The sequence below is a fragment of the Cyclopterus lumpus genome, chromosome 12, assembly GCF_009769545.1.
Source record: "Cyclopterus lumpus isolate fCycLum1 chromosome 12, fCycLum1.pri, whole genome shotgun sequence".
Lineage (NCBI taxonomy): Eukaryota > Metazoa > Chordata > Actinopteri > Perciformes > Cyclopteridae > Cyclopterus > Cyclopterus lumpus.
In genome coordinates, this window is record NC_046977.1 from 7727186 (window position 1) to 7754543 (window position 27358).

At 40.1% G+C, this 27358-nt stretch overlaps 1 protein-coding gene across 7 annotated transcripts in view; it reads right to left on the reverse strand.

The window, feature by feature from the left end:
- Positions 1–24121, reverse strand: part of nup214 (nucleoporin 214) — a 31056-nt gene extending 6935 nt beyond the window's left edge. For 2 of the 7 annotated variants that reach the window (XM_034546466.1, XM_034546465.1), the window contains exons 1-31: positions 23941–24121; positions 23050–23245; positions 22735–22889; positions 21973–22171; positions 21811–21881; positions 21635–21698; positions 21331–21434; positions 20742–20848; positions 20521–20590; positions 18760–18883; positions 16788–16946; positions 15116–15554; positions 14890–15020; positions 14660–14748; positions 13279–13365; positions 12644–12793; positions 12021–12179; positions 11800–11903; positions 11529–11708; positions 11070–11158; positions 10899–10985; positions 10072–10377; positions 9748–9915; positions 9243–9351; positions 7329–7392; positions 7076–7120; positions 6714–6783; positions 5386–5470; positions 4884–4936; positions 1669–3180; positions 72–145 (exon numbers count right to left, since the gene is read on the reverse strand). In XM_034546466.1, coding sequence (XP_034402357.1) covers positions 72–145; positions 1669–3180; positions 4884–4936; positions 5386–5470; positions 6714–6783; positions 7076–7120; positions 7329–7392; positions 9243–9351; positions 9748–9915; positions 10072–10377; positions 10899–10985; positions 11070–11158; positions 11529–11708; positions 11800–11903; positions 12021–12179; positions 12644–12793; positions 13279–13365; positions 14660–14748; positions 14890–15020; positions 15116–15554; positions 16788–16946; positions 18760–18883; positions 20521–20590; positions 20742–20848; positions 21331–21434; positions 21635–21698; positions 21811–21881; positions 21973–22171; positions 22735–22889; positions 23050–23245; positions 23941–23982 — 5292 coding nt within the window. In that variant the 5' untranslated portion in view covers positions 23983–24121. Of the gene's footprint in view, positions 1–71; positions 146–1662; positions 3181–4883; positions 4937–5385; positions 5471–6713; positions 6784–7075; positions 7121–7328; positions 7393–9242; positions 9352–9747; positions 9916–10071; positions 10378–10898; positions 10986–11069; positions 11159–11528; positions 11709–11799; positions 11904–12020; positions 12180–12643; positions 12794–13278; positions 13366–14659; positions 14749–14889; positions 15021–15115; positions 15555–16787; positions 16947–18759; positions 18884–20520; positions 20591–20741; positions 20849–21330; positions 21435–21634; positions 21699–21810; positions 21882–21972; positions 22172–22734; positions 22890–23049; positions 23246–23940 lie in introns of all 7 variants that reach the window. The other 5 variants (XM_034546464.1, XM_034546462.1, XM_034546463.1 and 2 more) reach the window with 4 other exon arrangements.
- Positions 24122–27358: the final 3237 nt, after the last annotated feature.

Sequence of the window (27358 nt, forward strand, 5' to 3'; positions counted from 1 at the left end):
ACAATGTGTCCAGAAGAATGGAATTGGTTGCTCTGTCATTCAATAAAAATAAAAAAATCAGTGTGTGGCACCTGTCCAAATACACTTCCAGTGCCGGCTTGTTGGCCAAACGCAGGTGGCGGAAGAGGAGCGGAAGAGCCAAATGCTGTAATAAGAAGGAAAAGAAGAATCAAGACCGAGACATCCTCAGCGCTACTTGATGTCAGGAAGAATTACTGTAGTAGGCACTATAATAAATAAATAAATATTCCTTTTCTTCCCCCAATATCATAAAACAGAACAATTTAACTCTGAGCTCCCTTACAATGTGTAAATAATACACATTATATATTACAGGAAGGGCTGCGTCTTACTGCTGAGCTGATACATTAACATCAGCTGTCCACAGAGACATTACCATATTATGCGAGGCATTTAGAGAATCTTTGGGAATGCGACAACTCCCCTCATGTCACCGTCTTTACTCAGACCACCACCACCACCCCCCCCCCAATCCACTCAGGCAGGCAGTATACCACAGACACAATAGGATGTCTTCTCAGCTGCAAGATGATGGCTTTTCATCCAGAAGAAGTGTCACATTTGACTTCAATCACCACAAAATGTGCAGGCTGGCTGGTCACTTCAATGAGTGCTTCACTGCCCTTAACAGACATAATACAATTTAGAGGTTGTCAGACACAACCTACCCATTTGTAGCTGTGTGGTTCTGATTAATAAATATAACAGCACTTTTGAGTGACAACTCGAGCAGCTCAACGTCTCCAGCTGACTTGTTCTTACAGCTGACTGCTTTGAAATTGAGAACCTTGCACACTCAATGCCTTTGAAAGCCTGCAGGGGTCACTTTCCTTAATTATAAATAACCACAACATTCCAATATAATGTTGGTCTTGTAATGTGTGTGAAATAATGTAATGACTTGAGATGGTCAGGTTCAGTGTAGCGTTAGTGGCATTGAAACTATAATTTGCACATCCCACATTAGAACATGAAAGCTAAAAAAAGGAGAATTGCATGACAAAAAGAATGCAACTCTCGCCCAAATAACAATTGTGAGAAGGGCAGAAAAGCAATCAAGGTAAAAAAAATAAATAAATGAAGCCAATCCAAAATTGATCATTTCTATACTGTTCTCTGCTCTCCAGCTCAGCCTGTCACTGTTGGTTGGTGTGTGTGCTCTCAGTAAGTTGGTGCGTGTACTTAGCCAAAAATCATTTGTGAGGGAAGAAGCTTCTGAGTATTTATGTAGTTATTACAAATCCAGCAGTGATATATATTCTTTCTAGCTGATCATGCCGGGATTAAACTTATTTATATCAATAGTATAAGCTCATGAATCGAATACATTTGAACCAGAATCTCAAGTATTTGTATCCTGGTAGAAATTATTAAAGATTAGCTATGCCAACAATAGTAGCTACAACTATTTGTTCAATGTATCAAGATACATATACAAGAATTAAGTGCATATAAATATTAGATCAGACTTTGTATTGGCAGATATTCAATGTTAGAGACCCTGATCAGGATCAGGCCCAAAGAAACGTAATCAGGAGTCTGGACATCTCAAATCTGTATAGCTAGACAAAATAAATAACACAGTTAGCTACAAATTATTACCATATTTTAAGAATGAGTAGTAAGAAATCACAGACTCACACTCACCGGACGGCTGTCCAAAGCTGAATCCTGTAGATGAGGACGTGGTGGTGTTACTCCCGAACACAGACCCTTGCCCAAATCCTGAGCTCTGGCCAAATGCTGGTGCTGTGGTTTGACCAAACAGTCCTGTGCCAGTGCTGCTGGCTGTGTTGGCACTGCTTGTGCCAAAGGAGAAGGAACTGGCATTGGTAGCAGTAGCAGCACCAAAAGCACCTCCTACAGTATTCGCACTGTTGGAACCAGCTCCAAAGGCTGATTGGCCAAAAGAAAAGCCACTGGATGGTTCGGTGTTGCTGGCAGGCTGACCAAAGCCACTCACCTGGCCAAACACAGATTTGCCAAAACCAGTTCCAGTCGATGCACCAAAGGCAGTTGAGCCAAAACCTGTGGATGCCGGATCTGAGGGGGGTGCTGGGGCTGGAGAAGCAACAAGTTGTCCAAACACAGTGCCTCCAGCTGTAGTTGCTGTACCGTAAACCTCAGTGGTGGGAGTGGTGGCTGTAGCGGCAACTGTGCTGACGACTGGTATAATGCCAAGGGAACTGCTGTCTGTTGTTGCAGGAGCAGGTTGAGTAAAAATGGAACCTGGTTTGTCAAAACTGGGCACCTGGAACGCTATTGGAGCTACCTGGGAGACAGGTGCTACAGCAGGGGTGGCCACAGCGGGAGTGGGCACAGGAGCAATGGAGGTGGTGCCGTCTGGGGTGGCTTCTATTGTGGGAGCTGCACTGGCTGGTGCTGGAGTGGTTGCTTCAGTTGGTGCATTGACGGAGGGGGAAAAGTTTGCGGTAGGGGCTGTTGTGGTCAAAAGAGGTACAGGTGTTGGTGCTGGAACTGTGACTGCTGTGATTCGTGCTGCAGGCTCAGATACTACAAGGGGACTGGCGCTCTCTACAACTGGTCCAGTAGCAGGTTTGTTTTCAAGGGGTGGTGGGGGTTCTGAAGGTTGTGGGGAAACTTTTGGTTCCTCTGAGGAGTCTGGAGAAGCTGCAAGGAGACTACCGAAGGACGTAGGCGAAGCTGAGGCAATAGAACTGGACTGCGGAACAGAGAAGGCCTGCTTGGGGCTCGGTTCAGGAGGCTTGAACAAACTGCCGGACACTGCCCCCTTGGACAAGTCTGCTGCTGGAGAATCTTCTGCAGACTTTTGGAGACCTGAAGCAAAGCTAAACTGTGCTACTCCCTTGCCTCCATTAAGTGCAGTTTCCCCAAAACTAAATGAGCCAGAAGCAGGTTTGGTGTCTGAATCTTTAGCCTCTTCTCCGTGGCCCACACGTAGTCCAGAGAAACTGCCCAGAGTCTCTCCTCCAATTGTCTTAAGCGGCTGTGGCTCTATCCTGGGGGCCGATGTGGAAGAGGCAAGTTTATCACTTGATGAGTTTGAAGGCTGAGTGGGAGACCCTGTGCCAAGAGCAGGGGAGGTGGATATTGGGGTGAGGGCGAAAGACTCTTCTCCAGTCTGGGTAAACATAATCTTGCTAGTTCCACCGAAGGAGAATTTATTCACATCTTTCACTGTAAAGATATAAGAAGAAAATTATGAGTGAATATACATTTGACATTATCCTAAAAGGGCCAGTCACACCGTGGCAGGTGTTCCACTCTTTAGACGCTTTTTTCAGGCTTTTTAAAAACTTGCATAAAAGATAATGTTTCTGCACCTGGCACGGAGTCACACCGCTTGTCAATGTCACAATTGGCCGAGGCAACCAATCAAATCAAGCAAGAGGCAGGCTTTATTACTTTCCTACTGACGTCCTACCTCTGCCGGTAGATATCGTTGAAACGGACATTGATATTAGCAATAGGTAATTACGATGATACATATAATTTACCCCTCATCCTCATCTAACAGCACACACACTACCGTTCAAAAGTTTGGGGTCACTTAGAAATGTCCTTATTTTTCAAAGAAAAGCACTGTTTTTTTTTAATGAAGATAACATTAAATTAATCAGAAATACACTATACATTGTTAATGTGGTAAATGACTATTCTAGGTGGAAACGTCTGGATTTTAATGAAATATCTACATAGGTGTATAGAGGTGTGTTTGCTAATCGCCTTAAAAGACTAATGGATGATTAGAAAACCCTTGAAAACCCTTGTGCAATTATGTTAGCATAGCTGAAAACAGTTATGCTAGTGAGATAAGCTATAAAACTGGCCTTCCTTTGAGCTAGTTGAGTATCTGGAGCATCACATTTGTGGGTTAGATTATACTCTCAAAATGGCTTTCATATGAAACTCGCCAGTCTATTCTTGTTCTTAGAAATGAAGGCTATTCCATGCGAGAAATTGCAAAGAAACTGAAAGTTTCCGACAACGGTGTGCACTACTCCCTTCAGAGAACAGCACAAACGGGCTCTAACCAGAGTAGAAAGAGAAGTGGGAGGCCCCGGTGCAGAACTCAGCAAGAAGACAAGCATATTAGAGTCTCTAGTTTGAGAAATAGACGCCTCACAGGCCCTCAACTGGCAGCTTCTTTAAATGGTAGCAGCAAAACGCCTACAAACATCTACAAAGAGGCGACTCCGGGATGCTGGCCTTCTAGGCAGAGTGGCAAAGAAAAAGCCATATCTGACACTGACCAATACAAAGAAAAGATTGAAATGAGCAAAATAACACAAACATTGGACAGAGGAAGACTGGAAAAAAGTGTTATGGACAGACGAATCAAAGTTTGAGGTGTTTGGATCACGCAGAAGAACATTTGTGAGATGCAGAACAGGTGAAAAGATGCTGGAAGAGTGCCTGATGCCATCTGTCAAGCATGGTGGAGGTAATGTGATGGTCTGGGGCTGCTTTGGTGCTGGTAAAGTCGGAGATTTGTACAAGGTAAAAGGGATTATAAATAAGGAAGGCTACCACTCCATTTTGCAACGCCATGCCATACCCTGTGGACACCGCTTGATTGGAGCCAACTTCCTCCTACAACAGGACAATGACCCAAAGCACACCTCCAAATTATGCAAGAACTATTTAGGGAAGAAGCAGGCAGCTGGTATGCTGTCTGTAATGGAGTGGCCAGCGCAGTCACCAGATCTCAAGCCCATTGAGCTGTTGTGGGAGCAGCTTGACCGTATGGTATGCAAGAAGTTTTGATAAATTTGATAAATAAAAGTGTGAGTTATATATATATATATATATATATATATATATATATATATATATATATATATATATATATATGATAGCAAGTTGCTGTATTATCTTACCTTGTGACATTCCAACTCCCTGAGTAACAGAAGCAAAACTGAAGCCTCCAGACCTGCAAGAAAATAATGAAGTCACAATAAACCAAGTGCATCTTTAGCTTCTGGAATACCACACACTTCAAAGGGAAACTGAATACATGGGCAGAAAATGTCGAGAGATTTGATAAAATCGCCGCGGTATCTGGAGAATCACAACATAAAGGAGCTGTAGCTGTTCACCTCCACACACGCCTCCCTCCCCTGTGTGGTTGGATTAGGGGCAAAGGGCGATATTCATATTTTAGACCTTCAAAACACTCCTTTGGAAAAAGAGTCAAAGAGCCAAATGCAACCAATGGCTACTGCCACCCACAAGCTGATGGTCAAGTGCATTTTTTAATTATGGAAGGTGTTGTCACATTTGCTTGGATTAATACATTGATGATTATGAACATATAATATGAAAAACATTAGGCAGTCTTTATATCTAATAAAGCTTCTTTAAGTTACATAATTGACTCACCCTGATGCAAAGGAGAAACCTTTGCTGGTGCTTTGGTCTGCGGAGAAAGCAGGAGCCACTGATGCATCCGTTTTGGGCGATTGACCTGAAAGACAGACGTTTATGGCCTAATCCTCCATTTCCATCTTCAGTCTGACATCGCCTCCACTCTAATCAATTTATAATCATTGGAGATCAACATATACATACACATATATACATACACATACATACATACACACACACATACATACATAAATATATACACACATATATATATATATATATACACACATATGTATATATATACACATACATACATATATATACATACATACACATATATATACATACACATATATACATACACATATATATACATACATATATATACACATACATACATATACATACATACATACATACATATATACATACATATACATATACATATATATACATATATATGTATGCATACATACATACATACATATATACATATACACATACATATGTATACATACATATATATACATACATATATACATACACATACATATATATATATACATACATACATACATATATACATACATATATATATACACATATATATATATATATACATACACATACATATATATACATATATATACATATACATACATACATACATACATACATACATACATACATACATACATACATATATATATATATATATATATATATATAACATGGGTGTGTAAATCAAGCGGGTCATATATTCAAAACTATTATTCAGCAGCCCAAAGATAAAGGAGAGGCCATTAAGGGAACGATTAAGAGATGTCGGGGGAAATTCTCCCGTATAGACAGTCTATAGCGAGAGGATTTGAGTAAATGTTTTAAATGATTTGTCAGGGCTGGAGCTTCACAATGTATTGTAAAGAGGTGGCAGTCGGAGCTTAACTTAACGACACAAGTGAGTAAGGCAAGAGAAGAGAACGCATGATATGCCAACAAAGACGCCACAGAAAAGAAGCCATGCCAGAGTCTCAACCCGGCATCTTGTAGCAGTACGACGGAGGTAAAGAATACATTTTCTTCACAGACTTCTAAGCAGAGTGCTGTTCGGGGTTCAAAGATATCAGTTACTTTAATCGATTTAGAACAGCCTCAATAGCAGCATCAGTGTTATCATTATTACTCCCCAGATCCAGTGTAGAGAAGTGAATCAAAATCTAATATATTAGGTGTTACCTTGCAAAATAAAAGTTAGGATTTTGCACGCCTATCGTAAAGAATCATAAGCAATGTTCTTGGTTGGAGGAAACCGTGTATGCACCTAGTTCTAACTGAGTGCTTACCAAACACGAAGCCCGTTTGTGGGTTGGTTGTGCTTTCTGTGGACATCTTCTGGAAACCTTGGGTAGGATTCTGTACAGACAGTGGCAACAGGCATTGGCTGTTAGAGTTTAATATATCCATTGTGTATGATTAAAACAATCATTGTGCAGGTTCCTTTGAACACACTGCGATACCGGCTGCAATCTCAAGGCAGATGCAGAGCAAAAGCAAATGTTTATCTGCACACATGTGGCTAGAGATCAGTATGCTTTGGGTCACTCCCATTATATTGAACAGTGACGAAGATTTGTGCAAGGAGTTCCCATGTCACCAAACTGCAATTTGTAACATGAACATGGGAGGGAGCTGGGGCATTTCTCACCCATGTAGTTAGTGGTCTGTCTTCGCATGTAAAACTGTCAGCAATCTGTGAATTATCACAAGTTGAACCATCTTTAAAATTACAGGGAGAGGGATACCAATACTGAACATGCTTGATCTTAAGTAACTTGGAAACATCAACCACTGCAGGTCAAAATGTCAGACAATGCTGCTATTTTTATACATGTTTCAAAACGTTTATTAATTCTTTAAAAGATATATATCTCTCTCTGATGGATAGATGTAGTACTTACTCGTTTGGCCTGGTTGGAAGAAACAGTTGCAAAGACCGGGGCTGCTGGATCTGGTATTGATGAGCTGGGAAAGAGAGCAGAACAAAGAACGGAGAGAGTGTTCAGGGTTTCGTTTTTTTTTCATTCTGTCCACATGGACCAATACAACTCAGACCTTAAAATTGAGTGAGCTGAGGCGTGTATGCCTAAATGAAGTATGCACAACCAAAAACCTGGTCTCTGCTACCAAGTATTTCTATTGTGTAGAACTGGACAAAAATGTGAATATTACAGTTCATGATCTCTCTTTATAATAATGTTGTGGGACAATGTTCATACTGATCCCTTCGTTCACAGTCTGAATTAATAGGAGTTAAAATCATCACCAAATCTTTAACAATGTGGATTTTGAAATACTTGGGAGGATGTTTTGGTAAAACTAAATATATCTAGCTGGGAATCATTTGAAGAAATGTCTGAACCATTACACTACTGCGAGAGAAACGAGGAGGTTGGAATCGGGGAAAAGCCCACATTCATAATCGTCTTACTCTCACAATGCCTTGCTTTGCTTGTTTGTTATTGTGAGCAGGCTTTATTTGGGAAAAGCCGCAAGGACGGATGGCTTGCCGAAATATCAAGCACAAAAGTGGAGCACAGCCCAGTGAGGCAGAAAGAGGAAGGTGCAGGAGACTGGAAGGGGATGAACGAGAGTGTGTGAGTCATGCAGTGAATTAAGAATCAACCGAAAGACATGAAAAAATGAAAGTGAAAAGGATAATGGTATTAAAAGAGACAATTAGACACTGTGCATACAGTGCAGTCACACAGTTTTGTTTTGGCTCCATTCTACAGCATACTGTTTCGTATTGCTTCATAGTCACTGTTTCATTTAAAATCCAGTGTGCTGGAGTAGAGTCATGACATACAAATACAGATCAGTTATAATATTGAACAGGCTACATCGGATTTGGAAAAGACAGGATCATACACAATTTATTAGAATAAGGGAGAAACTAAAAGGAAATGGTAATAGAATTAAAAAGGTAAGACTTAATACAAAGTGATATTTTGTGTACAATTATATGGAAGAGATGGAATACTTGAGGAAACAAGCTAGAATACAAAGGTGGCTGGACGGGGCATCGGCTAAGATTAGGTGGAGTCAGTGACCTAATAAATCTATGCCGAGGAGACGCATTCAAAACAACCATCGTACCCCTGGAGGACTCATAGTGACAGACTGTCTACTCACTGTACCAGAAATAGATCCATGTGGATACAGGCATGATATATATATTATATACCATGTTTCATATTAGACAATATATAAATAGATAGGACAGATAAGATGGATAGATAAAACAAATTTAAAATGTTTTTATTAAACCCAATGAAAAAAAAAAAGTATCTTTCTTGTTAATTAAAATGTGACAATACGACTATTTCAATTCAAAGTGGAATGAATGAAAACCAGTTGGGACATATCTACTTTTAAGTACTTTTGTAAGAACCAAACATTCAGTGGCAAAACAGCTCAAATGTGTCATCAGTAGGTGCCCATAAACTAAACATATTGTGCGATTGTTTACCGTTATTCTGTAAGACAAATACATAGCATTGTCTGTTTGGTTATATCATTGTCACTGTATCTTAAGAGCCATACCCAGACATGACATTTTGAGCATACATCACAGAACTTTGGACCTATTCGGTAAACTTATTAATGTGGTTGTCATATTACTTTTGTTGTCAAGGATGGTCACTCTAGATTTGCCAAAAAGTTTAAATACTCTCGCATAAGTTGCCTGACAACTTACCCTAAATGTAACCATTCAAGGCAAATACTACATATATTCAAAACAACCCTTACCTTAACACAACTAACTGTCAAAACTTAACTCAAAAGAAATCTTTATAGATTTTTATTTTTACCTCATATTGGAAACCGGCATTGGAGGCCCTTTGTCCTTAAGCTCCTGGACATTGACCACCTGAGGAACCGTCTTCAAATTGGACTCCGTCATGGAAGTACCGACCACAGCTGGAACACACAGAAATGTATACGTGACCAATTCACATGCAGACAAGGAAAGGCAATGTTTATAATAAAAAACGAAAATACCAGGCAGGTGTATTTCAATTAATTTAATGTACCCATGGTGATTCAAGCCTGGTTTGAACTGAAACAGTTTAGTAAGTGCTTCTAAGATATGATAAGCACTGTGCTTGGACATTAAGCTACCAGGTTCATATTATTTGGTATGGAAGTCTGTCTCCCCCTGGTGAATTACAGTTGGCACAGCAATACAATAGGATACAAAGAGCTTCTTAGACACACAGTGTTGCCCATAAGAAATGAATACATCTACCATTACCATTTAAAAATCAACAAATTAATAAATATTTTCAATTGCAGTCAAAGTCATGCTCCCCCTACCCGTCTTCTGATTGGCCATCTGCCTTCGTAGAGCAGCGGTGGCTGCAGCCTGCTGGGCTGGGATGGTGACAGGGATGGCCCTCTCATTTGGTGGGGCTCCATGTTTTACTGTTTTTGTGGCAAGAGCAGTGCTTTCAGCCCCGCAGAGGTTGATCTTATTGGTTGGAACTGAAATGTCAACACAGTGAGCAACAGTTATAAAAACAAAGCATGCCTACTAGTGTTTGGCAGCTGTACTCGGTGTCATGTGACATTTAAAAGCAGTCATCTCCTGGCTTTGAATGCCAAACAATTTTAAAGCAATAGTTATTTCGATTTACTCACCAGGGCTGGCAATAGGGCTGAGTCCAAAGCCCATACCCTGTACCGAGTGAATTTTTGGGGTTGACTGGATGGCCCCGAAGCCAGGATGGATAGAGGGGGTCCTCACAACTGTGGAGTGGCGGGGGTTGGATAATGCTGGAGGGATGGCCATAAGGGGAATGGGTTCTGGCAGAAGTTCCTCCTCCTCTTCCTCCTCCAAGTCAGCTGGGCGAGGCTCCAGGGACTGGGACAGGGAGGACGTAGAGCTCACATCATCCAAGTCCTCGTAGTATTTAGGTGAGAGGAAGGCCGAGCGAGACAGGTTGGCTGCAAGAAAATAGATGATGAACATCTAGATCACCAATAACGGTGGTATAGCTAAATTATGGTAATATCTTTAAACCATTATCAATGTTAACATTTCAACATTAAGCTCGACAATGCAGAATTTTGACAAGATATTTGAAGTTCTGATAAAATGAATATGAACACCAACTCCTGACAATAATAGAGCGCTGGCCAAAGTTCCCTCTAGAGAATTATTAAATATCATTAACAGTTTGATGGTTGGTTAGTTATGGAGTACAAAGCCGCTCTAGGACAATCAAATGCACCATGGTGGCATCGTTTCATGACGTGTTGACCCCTTGGCAAGAATATTCACTAAAATGCAACACGCATTTGTTTAAATGAAGGCGTTTTCCAGTCCATTTGAGTTTTTTTGTTAAAGCTAAACTACATTTATAAACTTTTATGGAACAACGAATTTATAGTCAGTAGACCAAATTTACACAAGAAAAAGTACTTGTAAACCTGGCTAAGAATCAGTTTGAGCAGGATGTGTGTACCTGGTGCAGTTGAGCGGACAGGAGGCATCTGTCCCTTTGAGAGGAAGTTACGCAGCTGGGACTGTTTCACTGGTGAGATCTTGACGGCTGGAAAAACATTTATATATATTGAAAACAATACATTAGATATCCTTCATTATGTTTATATAAAAGATATATAAAGATTAATACCTGGAGACTTTGATTTGGTTTTAAGCGGGGTGGTGTCCAGCCTGGCTTTCAGGAGTGCGACCCTTAAACTCTCAAGCTCGCTTTCCAAACTGTCATAAAACACAGATACAAGTTGTTTAGGCTGCGAACACATTTTACAAGAGCTGTTTGCCGATAATTAGAAATCAATGTTAATGTCCCATTCCACACTGAAAGAAATAAGTGCAATCTGTTATTCTAGGACAACTGTGATTATTTACCTAGCTATTATACCATACGGTTATGAAAACAAATTACTTTAATTTATTTAGCTGTAATTATCTAAAAAGAAATTCTAGATTCAAATTGCAGCCCATTTAAGTCGAGTTTAACTCAAAATGTGAATCATCTTATTCTCAAAGCTACTCCCCAGTCTACCAAATGCAATACTAATTTCTCCCAGAGATCTTCACATTCCTCCATCTCTTTGCCAGCTCCTACCCAGCAGATGTTTCAGTAGCAGTGCTGTGGTTTATCGTTGGAGGGGTAGTCTTGTTGTAGAGGCGCAGTGAAGTGAGTTGCTTAATCAACTGGTCCAATTTGTTCTTCTGTTGGTTGATAATGTACAGGTTGTTGGCCAGTGTGGTGAACAGACCCTCACGTCCCGGCACGGCCATGTGTCTGTGAAGAAGATCATTATTTCATAATAAATTAGAATTAGCCCCCAAGCTTTTCAGTATCCGATACTCAAATAGCAGGTATGTGTGCTTACTTCTGCTTTTTCTTCTTCTCAAGGTGTTTCTCCCATTCCACATCCAACACGTCATTGACATCTTCCACAGCAAACGTAACATACTGATAGAGCCTGCGAATCTCCTAAATAAGGAAGAAGAAAAAAAGAAAACATTTAATAAAATAGAAGAAATGCTGGGAGTGTGTCAGTGATGCATTTAAGGGTTTTACGAAGAGTATCGATTCATGCAAACACTTCACCTTGAGCTGATCCTCGCTGCGGGGGTCCAGAGATTTTTTGTACAGCAGCTGTCTGTAATTTTTGTCTCTGCTCAGCTCACTCTGGGCCTTGGCTTCTTCTGCCCCAGCAAAGCCCTCCAGTAAGGTGGTCTTCAGTGTCCCAATGTCCCCATGGAGAGACTGTGAATAAGAAAATAATAACCCTAATTCAACAAGGAGACACTAGGTACTAAACTAAAACAGCAAAACCACTAAATTATTTATTGTTTTTGTCAATATTCACTTGAAAACAAATTTTGTGCTGAACATAATATTGTTGGTGTTCTTTTAAAACATCAAAAGTTAAAGAAAGAAAAGAGGCTATATACATGGCTTTAAAAAATGTCTTGTTGATGCACTAGCCAAAATAATAATACCCAAATACCAAAATGGTATGCATCGTCTCCCCCAGTCACAAGAGGAGAAGGTTGTACACATGATGGTGTTTATATTTATCATACCACAGCAAAGGAACGACAGTGACTGCAGGACCGTTGCATTCTGAGTAGGAGTCAGTTGTTGGGTGTAGGATTAAGCTGGCGAGTGTGATTTAGCAAACAAGGTTTTTATCGGACTATGTTTTGGTTTTCTACCCATGGTCTTACCTCTGTTGTTTCCTTGATCTCCAGAGTGAAAATATGGAGGTCCTCCGACTCCTTCCTTAATGCCTTCATCTCTTCAATGGTGCCAACCTTGAAGTCAGCTCTCGCGCTTCGTGCTTTAAGATCATCCAACTCCTTCTGAAAATGTGCAATCTGATAACAAGACACGTTTAGTTACCGAAGCATATCAACTTAAAAAACTAACCCTTTTTAGGAGGTCAAATAATACATCCAACTTAACTGGCAGTCCTTTTGGCAGTGTAAGCATGACTTTGCTTGATGTGGTTTTCAGAGTTGTAGTATTTATGCAGTTCAGGAAATACTCAATGATGTTAAACTCATTTGGCCAGTATGACGTCATAAGCATAATGTATTTTGTGTGAACCAGTTTACAACATTATTAAAATTGGATTTTGATGAAGTGTCAGGCCACATATGTCGATAACATTCAATGAATGATCTCTTTTAATCTACATTCTCAACGGGTCATATAAAACAAGAAAACATCCGTTCTGTAAGGCTAGCTAACCTAGCTCAGTTAGCTTACAATATCTAGCTAGCGGTGTACTGGTAAGTTTTGGGCCTCCGAGGAAAAGTGGTGCATGGCACTTTAGTGTGTACAGGATGATAAGTCTCACCTCTTCCAGTATACCAGCCATAATGGGATCAGAGTCTTTCTTTTGCTGGAACTGCTTCTCCATGGTCTTCACACCAACAGCTGCCTGCTTTGAGAAGTAATGAAGTACATTCAAACCTACACTTAAGTCTCATACAGCCAGTTTTCTCACACACACACACACACACACACACACACACACACACACACACACACACACACACACACACACACACACACACACACACACACACACACACACACACACACACACACACACACACACACACACACACACACACACACACACACACACACACACACACACACACACACACACACACACACACACACACACACACACACACACACACACACCTCCTCTGACTTGCTTACAGTGCCGTCTTATTGTCACTGTCTCATTCTGCTGTTGTCTGCTACTAGCCGAGAAAATAAGTAATTGTTGTCATATTATAGCTGTGTTATATGTATTATTTTAATTAGATATTTTATGCTTTTCAATGTTTTTATCGATTTCCAAATTCCAGGATTGTGACCACTCTTTCTGCCATAGCCGTTTTGTGATAAATGTTGCTCTGGCTCTTTAAATACTAGGGGGAGTGTACTAATGGAGGTGCCTTCAGCTTGTCCATACCATAGAAATAAAATAGCCACAAATCAGTGGAACACCCTGCTTGACGTGGTGAAGAGCTGCAGCTCTATCGGCACTTTTAAAATAAACAATTTAAGAAATCAGTTGAAAGCTGGTCAGCGCTGTACTCATTGAGCAAAATTCTTATGGTTTGTATTACTTACTTTTAATGTTTTTTATTATTTACTTTTAATGGTTTGTATTACTTACTTTTAATGTGCTGTACTGTAGCTTCGTATTGTGTGTTCTTCTTACCACATATACTGTTGTATTGTGTCTTATCCTGTACTGATTGCTATTGTTTTATGTTTGTTATGGTCTGTCAAGGGACTACATATGCAAATTAGCTGTAGCTACAATCTGGTACAGTGTATGAAATGGTGACATTTATGTTTCAACTGTACATGGTTTGTGTTAAATAAAGATTAAAAAAATAAGAAAAAAAGATGCAAGAGGTGAGGTGTTGCAGTAATTACTCAAACCAGCCGTAGTTATGTTACAAAGTGACGAGAGGCAGAGTAAATTAGTCAAATCCAACAATTGAATGTTTCATCCATGTACGCACTCTCTAGTGTACCATTTTCTTTTGTACTTGTCAAATGACCATGGAAAGTGGTTCAATGTCCGTTCTAATCCTATTAAATTTCTATGGTAGATTTATTTATCTTTTGAGCAAAAAAATCAACAAATAATAAAAGGTCTAGTTAATGTGTGAAAATAAAATAAATCCTTCATAATAAACAGATAAGACCTGTGGAGTTTGGACACGACCCTGGGCAGCATGAGCAGGTTTCTGGACGACTGTGGCTGGTGTGCTGGTTTGAACTGGACGCACTGGGGCTGAGACAAACAACAACATTAGAATCACAACACCATGAACACATTAGGATTTAAAGAATTAATTAATAAAATATGTAATTTTTTTTTTTTTTTTTTAAATGACACGCTTGTGCAAAGAATAAAAGTGAAGGTTAAGTTTACCCAATACAGCAGGTGGCTTAGTGGCTGAGAGTGGAGGGGCCGTCAAACCACTAGGAGCAACTGTTTTGGACAGCGAGGAATTGAAGGAGAAAGACTGTGGGGATGGTGCTGGGGTCTCCAGTGCTGAAAACCTAGGGAAAGAGCAGACAGATATATTTTGTATGTATACAAACGTCAATGTCATTATTGGAAAGCCGTAATAAATGGTAAGCACAAAATGATTTACCTCTCATTTAGATTAAGTTTTACTGTTGATGGGGAGGCAGTGGCAACGCTCTGGGGTGTTGGAGCTGGAACTGGGGCTGCCACCGCAGATGGTTTGATCGAAGGGGTAAAAGAAAACGCTGAAGGAGTGTCAGAGGGAGGAGGTTTGGAGGCAAAGGAAAAGCCAAGGGACCCTGAGCCAAAAGGTGTGGGCACCGCCATGGAGAACGGTGGAGGAGCAGAGGTGGCGCATGTAGTTGGGACCGAGAAACTGAAGCCCGATGATGATGCCATGGACGTCGCAGGAGCTGTGGGAACCATGCTGAATGGGGCAGCAGAGGAAGATGCAGCAGGGGCTAGAGGGGTGGAAGCCACTGCCGAAGTAAAACCGAGGTTTGGGAATGTTGCTAGGGCAGATGGGAAGGTGGCAGCAAGTTTGGGTGGTTGGGGTGCCAAAGAACCTGTGAACAGAAAATAAATTAGCTCTCATTTGATCTCATCATATACTGGGAAAGTATATGATGATATAAAGTCTACAAGCAGAGGTTGCACATTTTAGAAGTAACTGGATAAGCCCTCGAGACAGGACCAAGTTCACATTTGTCATGGTTCTTTCTTTGGCACAAACTATGTTGAGCCTTGAGGACTAAAAGGAAGCACTTCAGTCTAGTCAAAGATCCCTGCATAACAAAAAACAACTGGAGTCATTCTACAAAGGCAAGTGGATACAAACAACGGAAAACAAGAAATTATTAGATTAAAAAAACCTTCGAGTTTTCAATCGAGCGACAGAAGGAAAAAAACATTAAAAGTATGCTCAGCATTCATAGCCAAAGCAGATGGACCATGTTTTCGCCATGTTGAATTTTTTAATGCGAAGATGTCAGCCTTATTTTCTGCCCAGAGAATTATTTTTGTTGCTGCTGTTATAATTTTTTTGCGACAGGAATGTACTCTTTTTTTGTTTTTGTTTCTCATGTGTTTGTCGTGTTACAAATGGGCTACAAATTAAGTTCGCTGTGCATCCCTGGGTTGTATAATGACAATAAATTATCCATGAATTAAAGCTGGAGTGCAGAACATTTGTCTGAACCCTAGTGATGGAGCATCAGCTACGTATGGCAGACAATCCTAAGGAGCGGTGAAAAAGAAGTTTCACGGGATAATGCTTTAGATTTAAAAAGAACTCTGCATTTAGAGTAACAATTACAAGGGGGCTGAGGAGTTGGGCTGTGGGGAAGTGCCAGCCCAGTAAAGTCGCCACAGACACAAGACAAATCCGTGATACTGCGAAATACAGAGAGCTTTCCCTGGAGGCGATAGGCTTAATTGGCATTGTGTGCCCTTGTTTGCCAAGGGCTTGAATCAAAGAGGCCTTCATGTATGTGTGAAAGTCATGCACACCGGTTTTATGTTTAAGAACTAAAACGTTATGCTAAATTAAAGCCTTGTTCCTTTAAGACATTAAGATAAGCTTAATATATTTGGACGTGCGTTTGCTTGATTGACGGGTCTCTCAGGCTGCGAGACCAAACTCCAGTTGAAAATGCCCCTTTAATAAACCAATGGATGGCCAGCACTGACTGCAAAGACTGCAGTAGATGATTATCTCTTCAGGAAGTTAATCACTGCAATGTGCCATACAAAAGATTGTGCAGAACAAGAACATTTTTAACTGTCGCTGGCTCTCTTACCTGGCTTGGGCAGTCTCTCCCCCTCCAAGGAGAGTACAGTGGGAGCTGAGATCAGTTGCTTAACCCCCGGATTGAGGTTGAGCAGAGCAAAGGGGCAGAGTATTCCCTCTGTGGAAAGCATCAGCATCGTGGGTGCTGGAGGCAAGGTCTTCTCCTCAGCTTTGAGAGGGTGGAGAAATGGGATACAGACATTCAGACAGAGAACTACTTGCACAGGGAAATAATTAACAGCAAGTGCTTCATGCTCGCTGTCCTTGCAGTGTTCAGAATGCCGTTTGTCTCTTTCATCATGGTTGTCTGTAAAGGCTGTATGTTAGTGCTATACTAGACTGCATGGCTCATTTTGCATTCTGCCCCCCTAGTAGTTAAAAGGTACCCAGTTCAGTGCTTCAGTTAAAATACGACACGTAACCGTGTGCAGAGACAACCGTCCTAAGATGCCTTATTTGGTAAAAGAGTCCATCGCATTCCCCCAAACTCTTTCCTGCCCTTTACACCCACTTCCCTGTACTTTCCAAAAACCATAGTGGGCTGAAGAATGGCAAAACCAGCTTAAACCAACATGTAGGATGACTCTTGAGCGTTCACACTCCAAATTAAAGATACATCAGACAAAGTTGAAACAAGTCATTGCAGACGAACAACATAAAAGTACGCATTGTCCTCTATACATATCTCATATCTAAAACTATTCCAAAAGCATAACTTTCACCGTCATCTGCGGATGACAGCAGTAGCTGCTCTTCCGAAGTACATTTCAGCGTCCGATTAATTACCACTGACTCACCTCTCTGACTAGTATCCTATACTTGACATATTCAATATGCAATTAAATATTCATGCAAACACAAAATGCTTCACGAAATCCACAAAATAAGCACACAATGCAGAAAAAAAAAAGAATAGCATCTTGTGTTCAGTTCATGTTATATTACAGTTATGAAACTAAAGTTGAAAGTTAATGAGAAGTAAAACTGGTGACAGCGAGTGAACAGAAGGGAGAGGCACATGGTGAACCTCATCAGCATTCTGCAACAGGATTGTCTGCGCTTTGTTGTTTGTTGTGGTCCTCTAGCATGCCTGAGCCATTTTAATGAGGCCATTTTTTTTCTTCTCCACAGATAACTCTTGTTTCTCTCCCTTTTCTTTCCCTATCTAATGTCTCACTTTGGATAAAGGTTTTGTCAAAAATATTGCTCCAATTGCAGGGTTTTTGTTGCTGGGGAGGGACTTCTTGGAGTGATGGGGCTAGACAGCAGCAGCAGCAGCAGCTCTACGTGAGTGTCTGGCAGACTAAGCCATTTAAGATTAAACAGCGTACCGAGACGGTAGCTTATCTATATTCTTTACACACGCTGCAATACAGCACTGCAGTGGAGGCTGTATGCACAAAGAAACCTGACAGATTTCAGCTTCATCTGATCATAGGGGAGTATTAAACATAATACGTTGTGGAGCTTAAACAAAGGAATGCTGTTCAAGACACAACACCAACTATCATGAAATTAAAGTCAACTTTAATGACAGGAACCTTCATGATTGTTGAATGCCTATAAACAAACTTATATCAAAACATCATTAGACAAACGGAGAAAGCTGCATTGCTATGAAGTATGAAAGAAACTACAGTGAATCGCATATCTTGTTTGGCTACAGTATGGAATACTAAAAGCTTACGGGGTGGGTGGTATAGCTGGAAAAACTATTACACACAACACATCAAACTATTAAAATCCCATTAGAATCCACACAGTTCCTTAAAAAGAAAGTATAGCCTAAATTAAATGTTTTTGAAAAGTGCTAAAACAGAACTTACTGGGCTCCAAAATTGGCCAAATGACAACAATCTTTGAGTAACGGCTTTGTTGAAGAGATTTAAAGGCAAACATTGGGGAAAGTGTAATCGCATTGTATAGCAAATCTGGTTCGACAAGTGAAGAGAGGGAATAAACAGAAAGCCAAATTCACTTACTGATGTGGATCTCATGCTGGCTGGTGTAGTCTATGGCTAAGCCAAGGGGCAGAGTGTCTTCATTTGTCTCAGTCACTGGAAGCTCAGCCCTACTCGCATCTTCCAGGATCCAGAGCTCCCAGATCTAAAAGGACAACGATCTGTCATGGTCATCACAGTCTACAGAGATTCAAGATGTGTTTTCCTCACACCAGCAGTAAGCATTCAAACTATTAAAGCTGAAATGAAATGATCTGAATAAAGTTGTAAAGGTTAAACAAGACGTAACAGCAGAATTCCATGTAATCATTCGTAGCTTTGAACAGACCCAAGATAACATTATTTGTTTTGGAGTTCAGTAATTGGAAAAAGCTCAGCATATCTGCAAGCTGGTCTTACTATCTTTAATAGGGCTAGTTAAGCAATTGGAATTGAGTTTGTAGACTCTAGGTGGGGGATCTCTGCTAGCATGAATTATTTAAAAGGGTTTTTGGTGAGAAGAACTTTGTGGAACAGTTATGTAACTCTGCTGCTTTGGAGCATCTCATAATTCATGGCTCAAGACTAATGGCTTACATTAAGGCGCATCAGACTTGCCTTATTGTGCCGCAATACCACATTTAAAAGCGCCTATGTGCACATAACGCCTTTTTTCTGGCAGATAAGTGTCCACATGGCACTGGAAGCACTTTGAACCCAGACTTTCAACAAAAAACCTGTTCTGAACGCCTTTTTTCTAATGTTTTCTATGACAACGTATCACCACTCTAACCACCGTTGTAAGATCGACCAGCATTGCCAATATAATTGTATTATCTATTTTACTATCTAATTGTTTTTTCTCCATGAGCACCAAGCAGAGGATGTCTGCACCAAGCAGAGGATGTCTGCACCATACTTTGTCACCACTTAATCTGACAGCCGTAACATTTGAGCAAAGCAAGACAAGGCCAACGGTAATAAAAGCACAAAACTCACCAGCAACATTCAGTGTGAGCCTGGACTATCTGCTCCCACAAACAGGCGTTTCGGTTGTTATGATTGAGCATGTCCGAAATAATAATAATAATAATAATAATAATAATAATAAATTCTTCTCTGCATTTGACCCATCCATCGTTATTAGGGAGCAGTGGGCTGCAGTGAAGCGCCCGGGGAGCAACTGGGGATTCAGCGTCTTGCTCAAGGCCACTTCCATATGTAACTAATGGGGAGAGCGGGGATCGAAACTGGGTACCTTGTGGTTACGGGACGACCACTCTCCTCATGAGCTACAGCCGAATCCAAAATAAAGTTTAGACAGACGCGGCCAAAACAAGCTTTACTACAGTGACGTCACCACTTTTGTCAACTTGAAGCACTCTCCTGTTATTATATGTCTAATGTCACACATATTTTGCGCCTTCTGAAATGAATCTTGCCACCTCTGACCAGGGTTGAGGAAAAACAATTGATAGCTCTTTTCATTTTGTATTACCGATATGTTTCAAGGTTGTGATGTTGCTCAAGGAAGAGTACAGGGCGCGGTTTCACGCATACACGCACACACAGAGATAGTCCTGCCGAAGGAGCACCGGTGCAACAAATGAAAATGTTTCTTGACCCTGTAATGTCACATTTTTCGTTAAAATGTATACGGATCTCAATTTACTTCACTCGTGGAATTTAAATGGGAATCCATCAAAGTGAAATACACCTTTCATTTCTAATTATATTTAAAACAGCGTGTCACTTAATCTTGTGATTTCAATAACATCTCCAGTTTTTCACTCAATTAGGTACCTTGTCCTCTTGTCTGGCGGCTATTACACTGACTTCAATGGAAGCCGCTGATGCAGCAAACACAAGGTCCCTGGATGAAATAAATAGATGAAGCATTACACCAATTTAACATGACATTGAAATAAATCAAACTTAAGAGTTTGCACTGATAAACAACACATTTATCATGCTTTTGGGTGCCTCCTAAACCATCAATGCCTGTAAATTGTGATTATTCTTACCAGTCTTCTACGTGGTTCAGAAAGTAGTGGTGTTGTCGCTCAGTGCAGCTGCCATATACCGTGTCACTAAAGTTCAGATACTTTGTCTCCACCCTCTCATCCTTCTTCTACAAAAAAAGATAAACAAATCACACTTTAACACATTTGTTTAATGTACATTCACAAGCTGGAACAACAGATGAAATGTCTGTATGGTGGAAGCATATTAAATAGCTAAATCAATTTTAGCAGAAAGAATGACACTACATATACTGAGAAGTAAATGCTATTCATTGACATCCAACTGGTATCTAAAAAGTGATATTTAGTGAGACAGTTGAAATGAACATGGATTTGATAAGTCGTGACCTCAGTAGCTCTATGAAACCAACAACAGTCTTATACTGTAGGGCAGGGCCAATGTTCTTCTTCACCTTGTTGTTAAAAATATCTTACTGTAGAAAATATCTTCAATCAAACACATTTAATTAAATATATGGTCAAACTTAGCTTCATTGCCTCTCCATTGAACACTGGAGGGGTGAAACCTGACAATAATACAAATGTGATGAGGTGAATTAAATGGACTATGGATGAAGGGCGTACTCACAGGAAGGGAGATCAACACTAGCTCAGGAGGGGTCTCAAGGGACCCATCTGCAGCAGCATATACCACTGCAAACACAAAGGTTCTCAGCCACAGCACATCCAGAACTGTGAGAGACAACGGGGAAAGAGAGGCGTTAGTCGCAAATGGGATTTAAACAGTAATGAAAGTAAAACTAAAATGACATTCCATGTGCTGTATTGGTTACAAATGAAGTCTGTCTTATATGCATTTCAGAATCAAACTCAGTTTATGAGTGTACAACAGAGATGTTGATACATTTTCATTGGTACAGGATTCATCTTACCTTTCACAGGTTGGTCAGAGGTGTAGAAGTGTGGACACGGAATAATCTTTTTCTCTTCCAGTGCCTTTTCAACAGAGGAGAACATCAGTTATCCATCTGGTGAGTCATTGAATGCTGCAGCTCTGATGGAGCAATAAGTGCTTAATTTTCAATTACGGTGATTGAGGTTGACTTACTGGTGTATACTGACTGACTGAGGAATTCATTTTTCCTGCAGCGACTTGTTTTCCTTTTGGACTCCAGCATACTGTGTGAAACAAAGTACATTAACTAAAATTGAGCCACAACAAATATATGGCGAACAAGTGAACTCAACTATTATTCACACTATTACTCACTACATGTGATGCCACTTGAAGCTGGTAGCTCAGCGTAAACTTTGACACTGTCAGTAACATCCAAAATCATCATCCGGCCGTCAGACAGACAGACCGCCAAAACGGATGCATGACCAGGATTCCACTTCAGGTCTTGCACTACAGTGCCAGGGGGTACTGCTGGCAGCAATGATGCAAAAGGTAGCTTCTGTGGTCTTGACTGGAAAGGCAAAAAGAAAAGTTGAATTAATTAACATCGGGGAAGGAGAAATAGTCCATTAAAACTGAAATGTGTAAATCTGGAAATTGATTTAATTTTCATTAAATAATGTCATAGACTATGCCCATCTGTTTACAAACTGTGTATTTATCAAGGTCAACATTAAAAGTTAAAATAATAATTTGACGACATTATAAATTTAATTAGAAAGGATAAATAATGATTGAACTCAAACTAACTGCTGAATGTCTATGTTTTGTTAATATTAGTGGCATCTGCCAGTCTGCTGCTGTTCATAATGGATAGCGCTGCATAATTCAGTCAGCTTAAAGAGTTCACCAAATTTACTTTTCTGTGAAGATTGTTCATTTCAGTAAGTCATCTGCATCGGACAAATATTTACTGGAGGATTGTGGTGATCCCGAGACCTGCAGTACTGCACAACTAGCAAATCTATAAACCATCTGTTTATGTTCGAAAGGAAAACAAAATCAAAATCCTGAAATAAGCATGATACATTTTTAAGACACTCGCACATAAAGTACACTGACTAACGTAGTCACCTTGTTCACGAAGATGCGGACATCATAGAACGTGAGGAACAAACCCGCCCCCTCGGACATGCCACATACTGACAAGGTAAGTTCATCACTACTGAGAGCCAAGTGGTGCAGTGCCAGATCCACAGTCACCTCCGCCAATGCTGCGATCCCCTCCACTAGAACAAAGAGGAACATTTTCATTGCATTGTGAGAAAGAGGCACGAATGGGAATTAAGATGAAGATGTATTGTGAGTAACGATAATTAACACAACAATGTAGTGACACCTAGATGGGATGAATATTCCAAATTTGAACCTGCGCGGTCACGTGCATACCTATTTCGTTGGCTTTGCCGTCGAATGTATCCGCAGACAGAATGTCTTGAGTTTGGTAAACTTTGAATGTTCTGTCGAGCCCGACAAAAGTTAAACCAAATTTGTTTGAGATGGTGAGCAGACTACTTCTTTCTCTTGGCAAATCTTCAGCAGGGTCAAAGACTCTTGTTTTCTTCATCTGACGAAACTGAAAATCCTGAAAAAGAAAAACAAAGTGCTGATTGTTACTTTGGGGTGAACAGTGAGGGGTCTTTAACATATGTGGATCCAGGTGGACCTCCCTCTGGGATGAGAAGCAATACTGTGAAGTAAACATGCTTGACAAGCCTGACAGACAGTTATTTAACTTGAATGCGGCATACTTTTCTTTTAAACAACATGACTGGTTTGTGCACATCTCAGGTCACGTTAAGTTACGCAAAGTTCACCATTAAAGTGTAGCTAAATATTGGTTGCTGAGCGGTCACGTTAGCTAATGATGCTACGCTGCGTCGGCAACTTTACAGTTATATGTACAGGAGACGAGCATTTCATGTCTTAAATTTCACAAACAGGAGATTGTTAATTCACATGTCACGTGAACATTCAACTCTCAAACAGGAAAACGTCACAAGATGTATCGGACGTGCTAATAGCTAACGTGTTAGCATAGGTAGCTACAAAGTCAGAAGACAAAAGTAGTTTTTATCTTGGCTTTTAAGCTGTTACCGACGTCTCTAACTGTTATTTGTGTTTACGTTATTACTTTTAACACTGTGTGCTTGGTGGTACAGTTAGCTAAACAGAACACATAAACCAGGCCAGAACCATAGAAAACCAACTGCCTCAGTGCGAGCAAACGTTAGCTTGCACATGCTAACTTGTCAACACAGCTTGTGGTTAACAGCATACCTTCATTTCCCTCTCGGGGGGGGAGTCCGTGTCGTCACTCATTCTGAGGGACAGACGCGGTTGCTTCTCCTTGAAATAATGCTGTATTAGTTTATTCTTCCCTTGTCTGTATCCGTGACAATCTTCCGATTCAACATGAGTCTGTCAGCGCAGCTGAGCACACGGCGCGCGATTTTGCCATAGAAAACGTCACAGCCACGCAGGATGACTAATAGATGCCAGAGTGTCCTGAATGCACGTGAGCTCGTACACTGATCCCGAATACACTTGTGTTACACAATGGGGACAATTTCGGACATATTTAGGAATTATGTAGAGTAAAAATTGTAGATAAAGCTTCAATGCCAAATTTAAAAAAAGAAAATAAATACAATTTACAATTTCGCCCCCAAAACACTATAACCAAGCCATTACTCTACCTTTCTGTGCTGTAAGGATTAGGTCAATAACAATCTAATAAACACTTTATGATCAAATAATATTTTTTTTCTTATAGGTTATAGTTTGATAATGGGTTTGAGTAAATTAAGTAGGCTGAATTAATATGGTAGAAGTTGGCAATGTTTATGCCTCAGGTGAAATAATTCTGAATTCTTGTTGTGGCTTTTACTAAAAAACGTTTGAAATTGTTAAAGTGCCAACCTTGAATATTTTCATTTAAATTGATGTTGATGAATCTGTTAGGTCAAATGGAAGTATAATGGTGATTGAGCCAATGGGATAATGGTGATTGAGCCAATGGTCCACTGATGCAAGTATTGCACCATTTATCTATTTGCACTGTTGCAAACTTGTTATCTGAGCGACATACATTAAATACACACAGCAAATGGAACTATGCACATTGCTCAGAAAAATAGGACACAGTTCAAGACTCCAGACTGCAAAACCTTAAGCACAATGTGATTGTTTTCACTCAAATAAAATTCAACCAGGACTAAAATCTTAAGGATTGTGATTTACAAACTTCTGGCAAAATGAATGCCATCTGTTTCCTTGAAAATGTCCTGCTATACTTTATGTGAATTAAAATGTAATGCATTTCAATAATACATCACAACTTCAAAACACTTTTCAAACAAGGTTAATGAGATCCTCGTTTGTAAATGCTATTTGGGAGTCAGTATTGGTCACATCCCTGAAGGTACACAGCTTTCCTATATAAATAACCAGATAGCATACAAACAGATACAAAAGAAAGAGGAGGGCAGGATATGGTGAAGTAAGGACTTTTATTAGAAAGCAGAGTTTTCTGTATTGCATTTAAAGAAATCAGGTACTCTTGGACTATACATAACTGAAACTGGTGATGGAAAATACCATGATGGGAATGAAAGGTAGATTCTTACGCAACATCAAAAGTGGCAACTTGCATTTCTGTTGTATATATTATTGATGCTCGAGTCAGAAGGCGCATACACATTTTAACATTAATCATTTGAAACATAAAGCAGTATCAACACTGAAATTGTCCCATCCCAGTTTGCCTGGTCCAAGCCCTGTTGATAGTGAAGAACGTTACCACAATCAAAGTGTAGGGTTGCATGATAAGATCGGTTGTCGTATGGACTATTGTCCATTGAGAGGTTACGACTTAGCCCAGACTTATCAGATCAAGTCCGGCACATGCTTACCAGAGCATTACAGATATGGTCCATGTCAACACAGGACAGCTCTGTTCACGAAGCACCAAAGTATCAGTCAAACTTCAGTCAGTCCTTGTTGCAGAGACTCACACTTATAACCAAGAAGGCTGGAGTTCATCATGTCCCTCCACTCTGGAAAATAAGCTAGCACAGACCAACGCAAGCTGGAGAAAGACAAAGCAAATAGCAAGAGCACAGCAAGTCATGTCAGATCTCCCATAATGCACTTTGGGTCTCATCCCTATTCTGATTGTCAGTGCTCTGAACACATGGCTTTAAAAGTTGCGTTTTCTCATCATTCGCCAAACCCTCTGACACTCTTTCCAATCGTTTTTTTTTTTCTAGGTAGTTCTAAAGTGCTGGCATTATGTTCAAGGACACATACGTACACGTACAAACTTTTAGTGCATTTGTTCTGGAGTCTGCTGAAGGTTCAAATGCACACTCAACTGGGTACTTCGTCTATGAATTCCACTCTTTTATCGCCACTTTGCTGTTATTAATATAAGAGATTAAACTTGACGCAACAGTCAATAAAAGGCCAGGGCGCGTGATAAAAATACAACCCTACTCGTTGCAAGACTCCACAGTCTTTGTTTGCGAACAGTGACAACAGTTATTCAGCTTAAATTACATGGTGCATAAAGATCAGAGGTTTCATTGGGTTAGAGTGAGTGTCTGAATGGCATGCATTTTTATAATACAAGTGTCTCTTTGCATATAAATGTTTTTTTTTCAGGATAAACCACTCCATGGAACAAACACTACTGCCCATCAGTTTTACAGTAATGGGGATGAACAGAGCACTATGTAAGGTTTTAGAAAGTAAGTAACAATTTATTTGCAAATAAATGTGAAAACCAACAATCTCATCCTATCTATGTTGTTATTTTCAATGAACATCTAGGTGAAGGCCAGATATTGCCAAAGACAAATTTATGTCATAAAAAAAATAAAAATAATTCCTGACTACAGAGTTGTATGTGAAGTAGACACTGGTTCAATCAAATATATAAGTAAAATACACAACCTTACATATATTTTACATTACTTTTTGCTTTTAGCCACCTCAAACAGTTCACCCTTTCCAAGGCTCAGCCTTGACATTCTCTGAGAATATCCCAGTTTATAGTGCAACATCATTCATGTTTAAATTCACACTGAAGACAAGGCAGAGAAGTTTTTTCCGAAAAAGGTTGGAATTTTTTGTTGGCCAGGACAGAGTCAGACATATTTTGCTGTAAGGCAGAAACACAGTAATACAAGCTGAAATGTGAATGCATCAAGGAAAATAAACATTTATACACATGGGACTATTTTGTGAGGAGGACAACTCCAAAGTGAAGTCCCTCAAAGACCTCATCTTAAATGTGAACAAGTGATTGCTATAGATATATTTTTTAATACTTTTTCTGGAGGTAAGTCAATTGTATACATTATGTGAGGATGTCAGTCCAGGAGGTTGTTGCTGATTAGCTGTTGAATGAATCCAAATACAGTAAATCTGGCATTATGAGTTCAACTGGCAAACATAAAGTGTGAAGAAGAGTGAATACAATATTAAATACATTACACTTAGCAAAGGTTCCTGGAGGCCGACTTTCATAATGGAAAACATCAGTTAATGTTTGTATCCTACCCCTACATGCACTTTGTCTTGTTCGTCTCCGATCATAAAGGTTCACATCACAACAACATCCACAGTCAGTCTAAGGCACTGCTCCACACCCTTTTATCCAACAGTGGAGGATAGCAATGTTTCCCACACTATA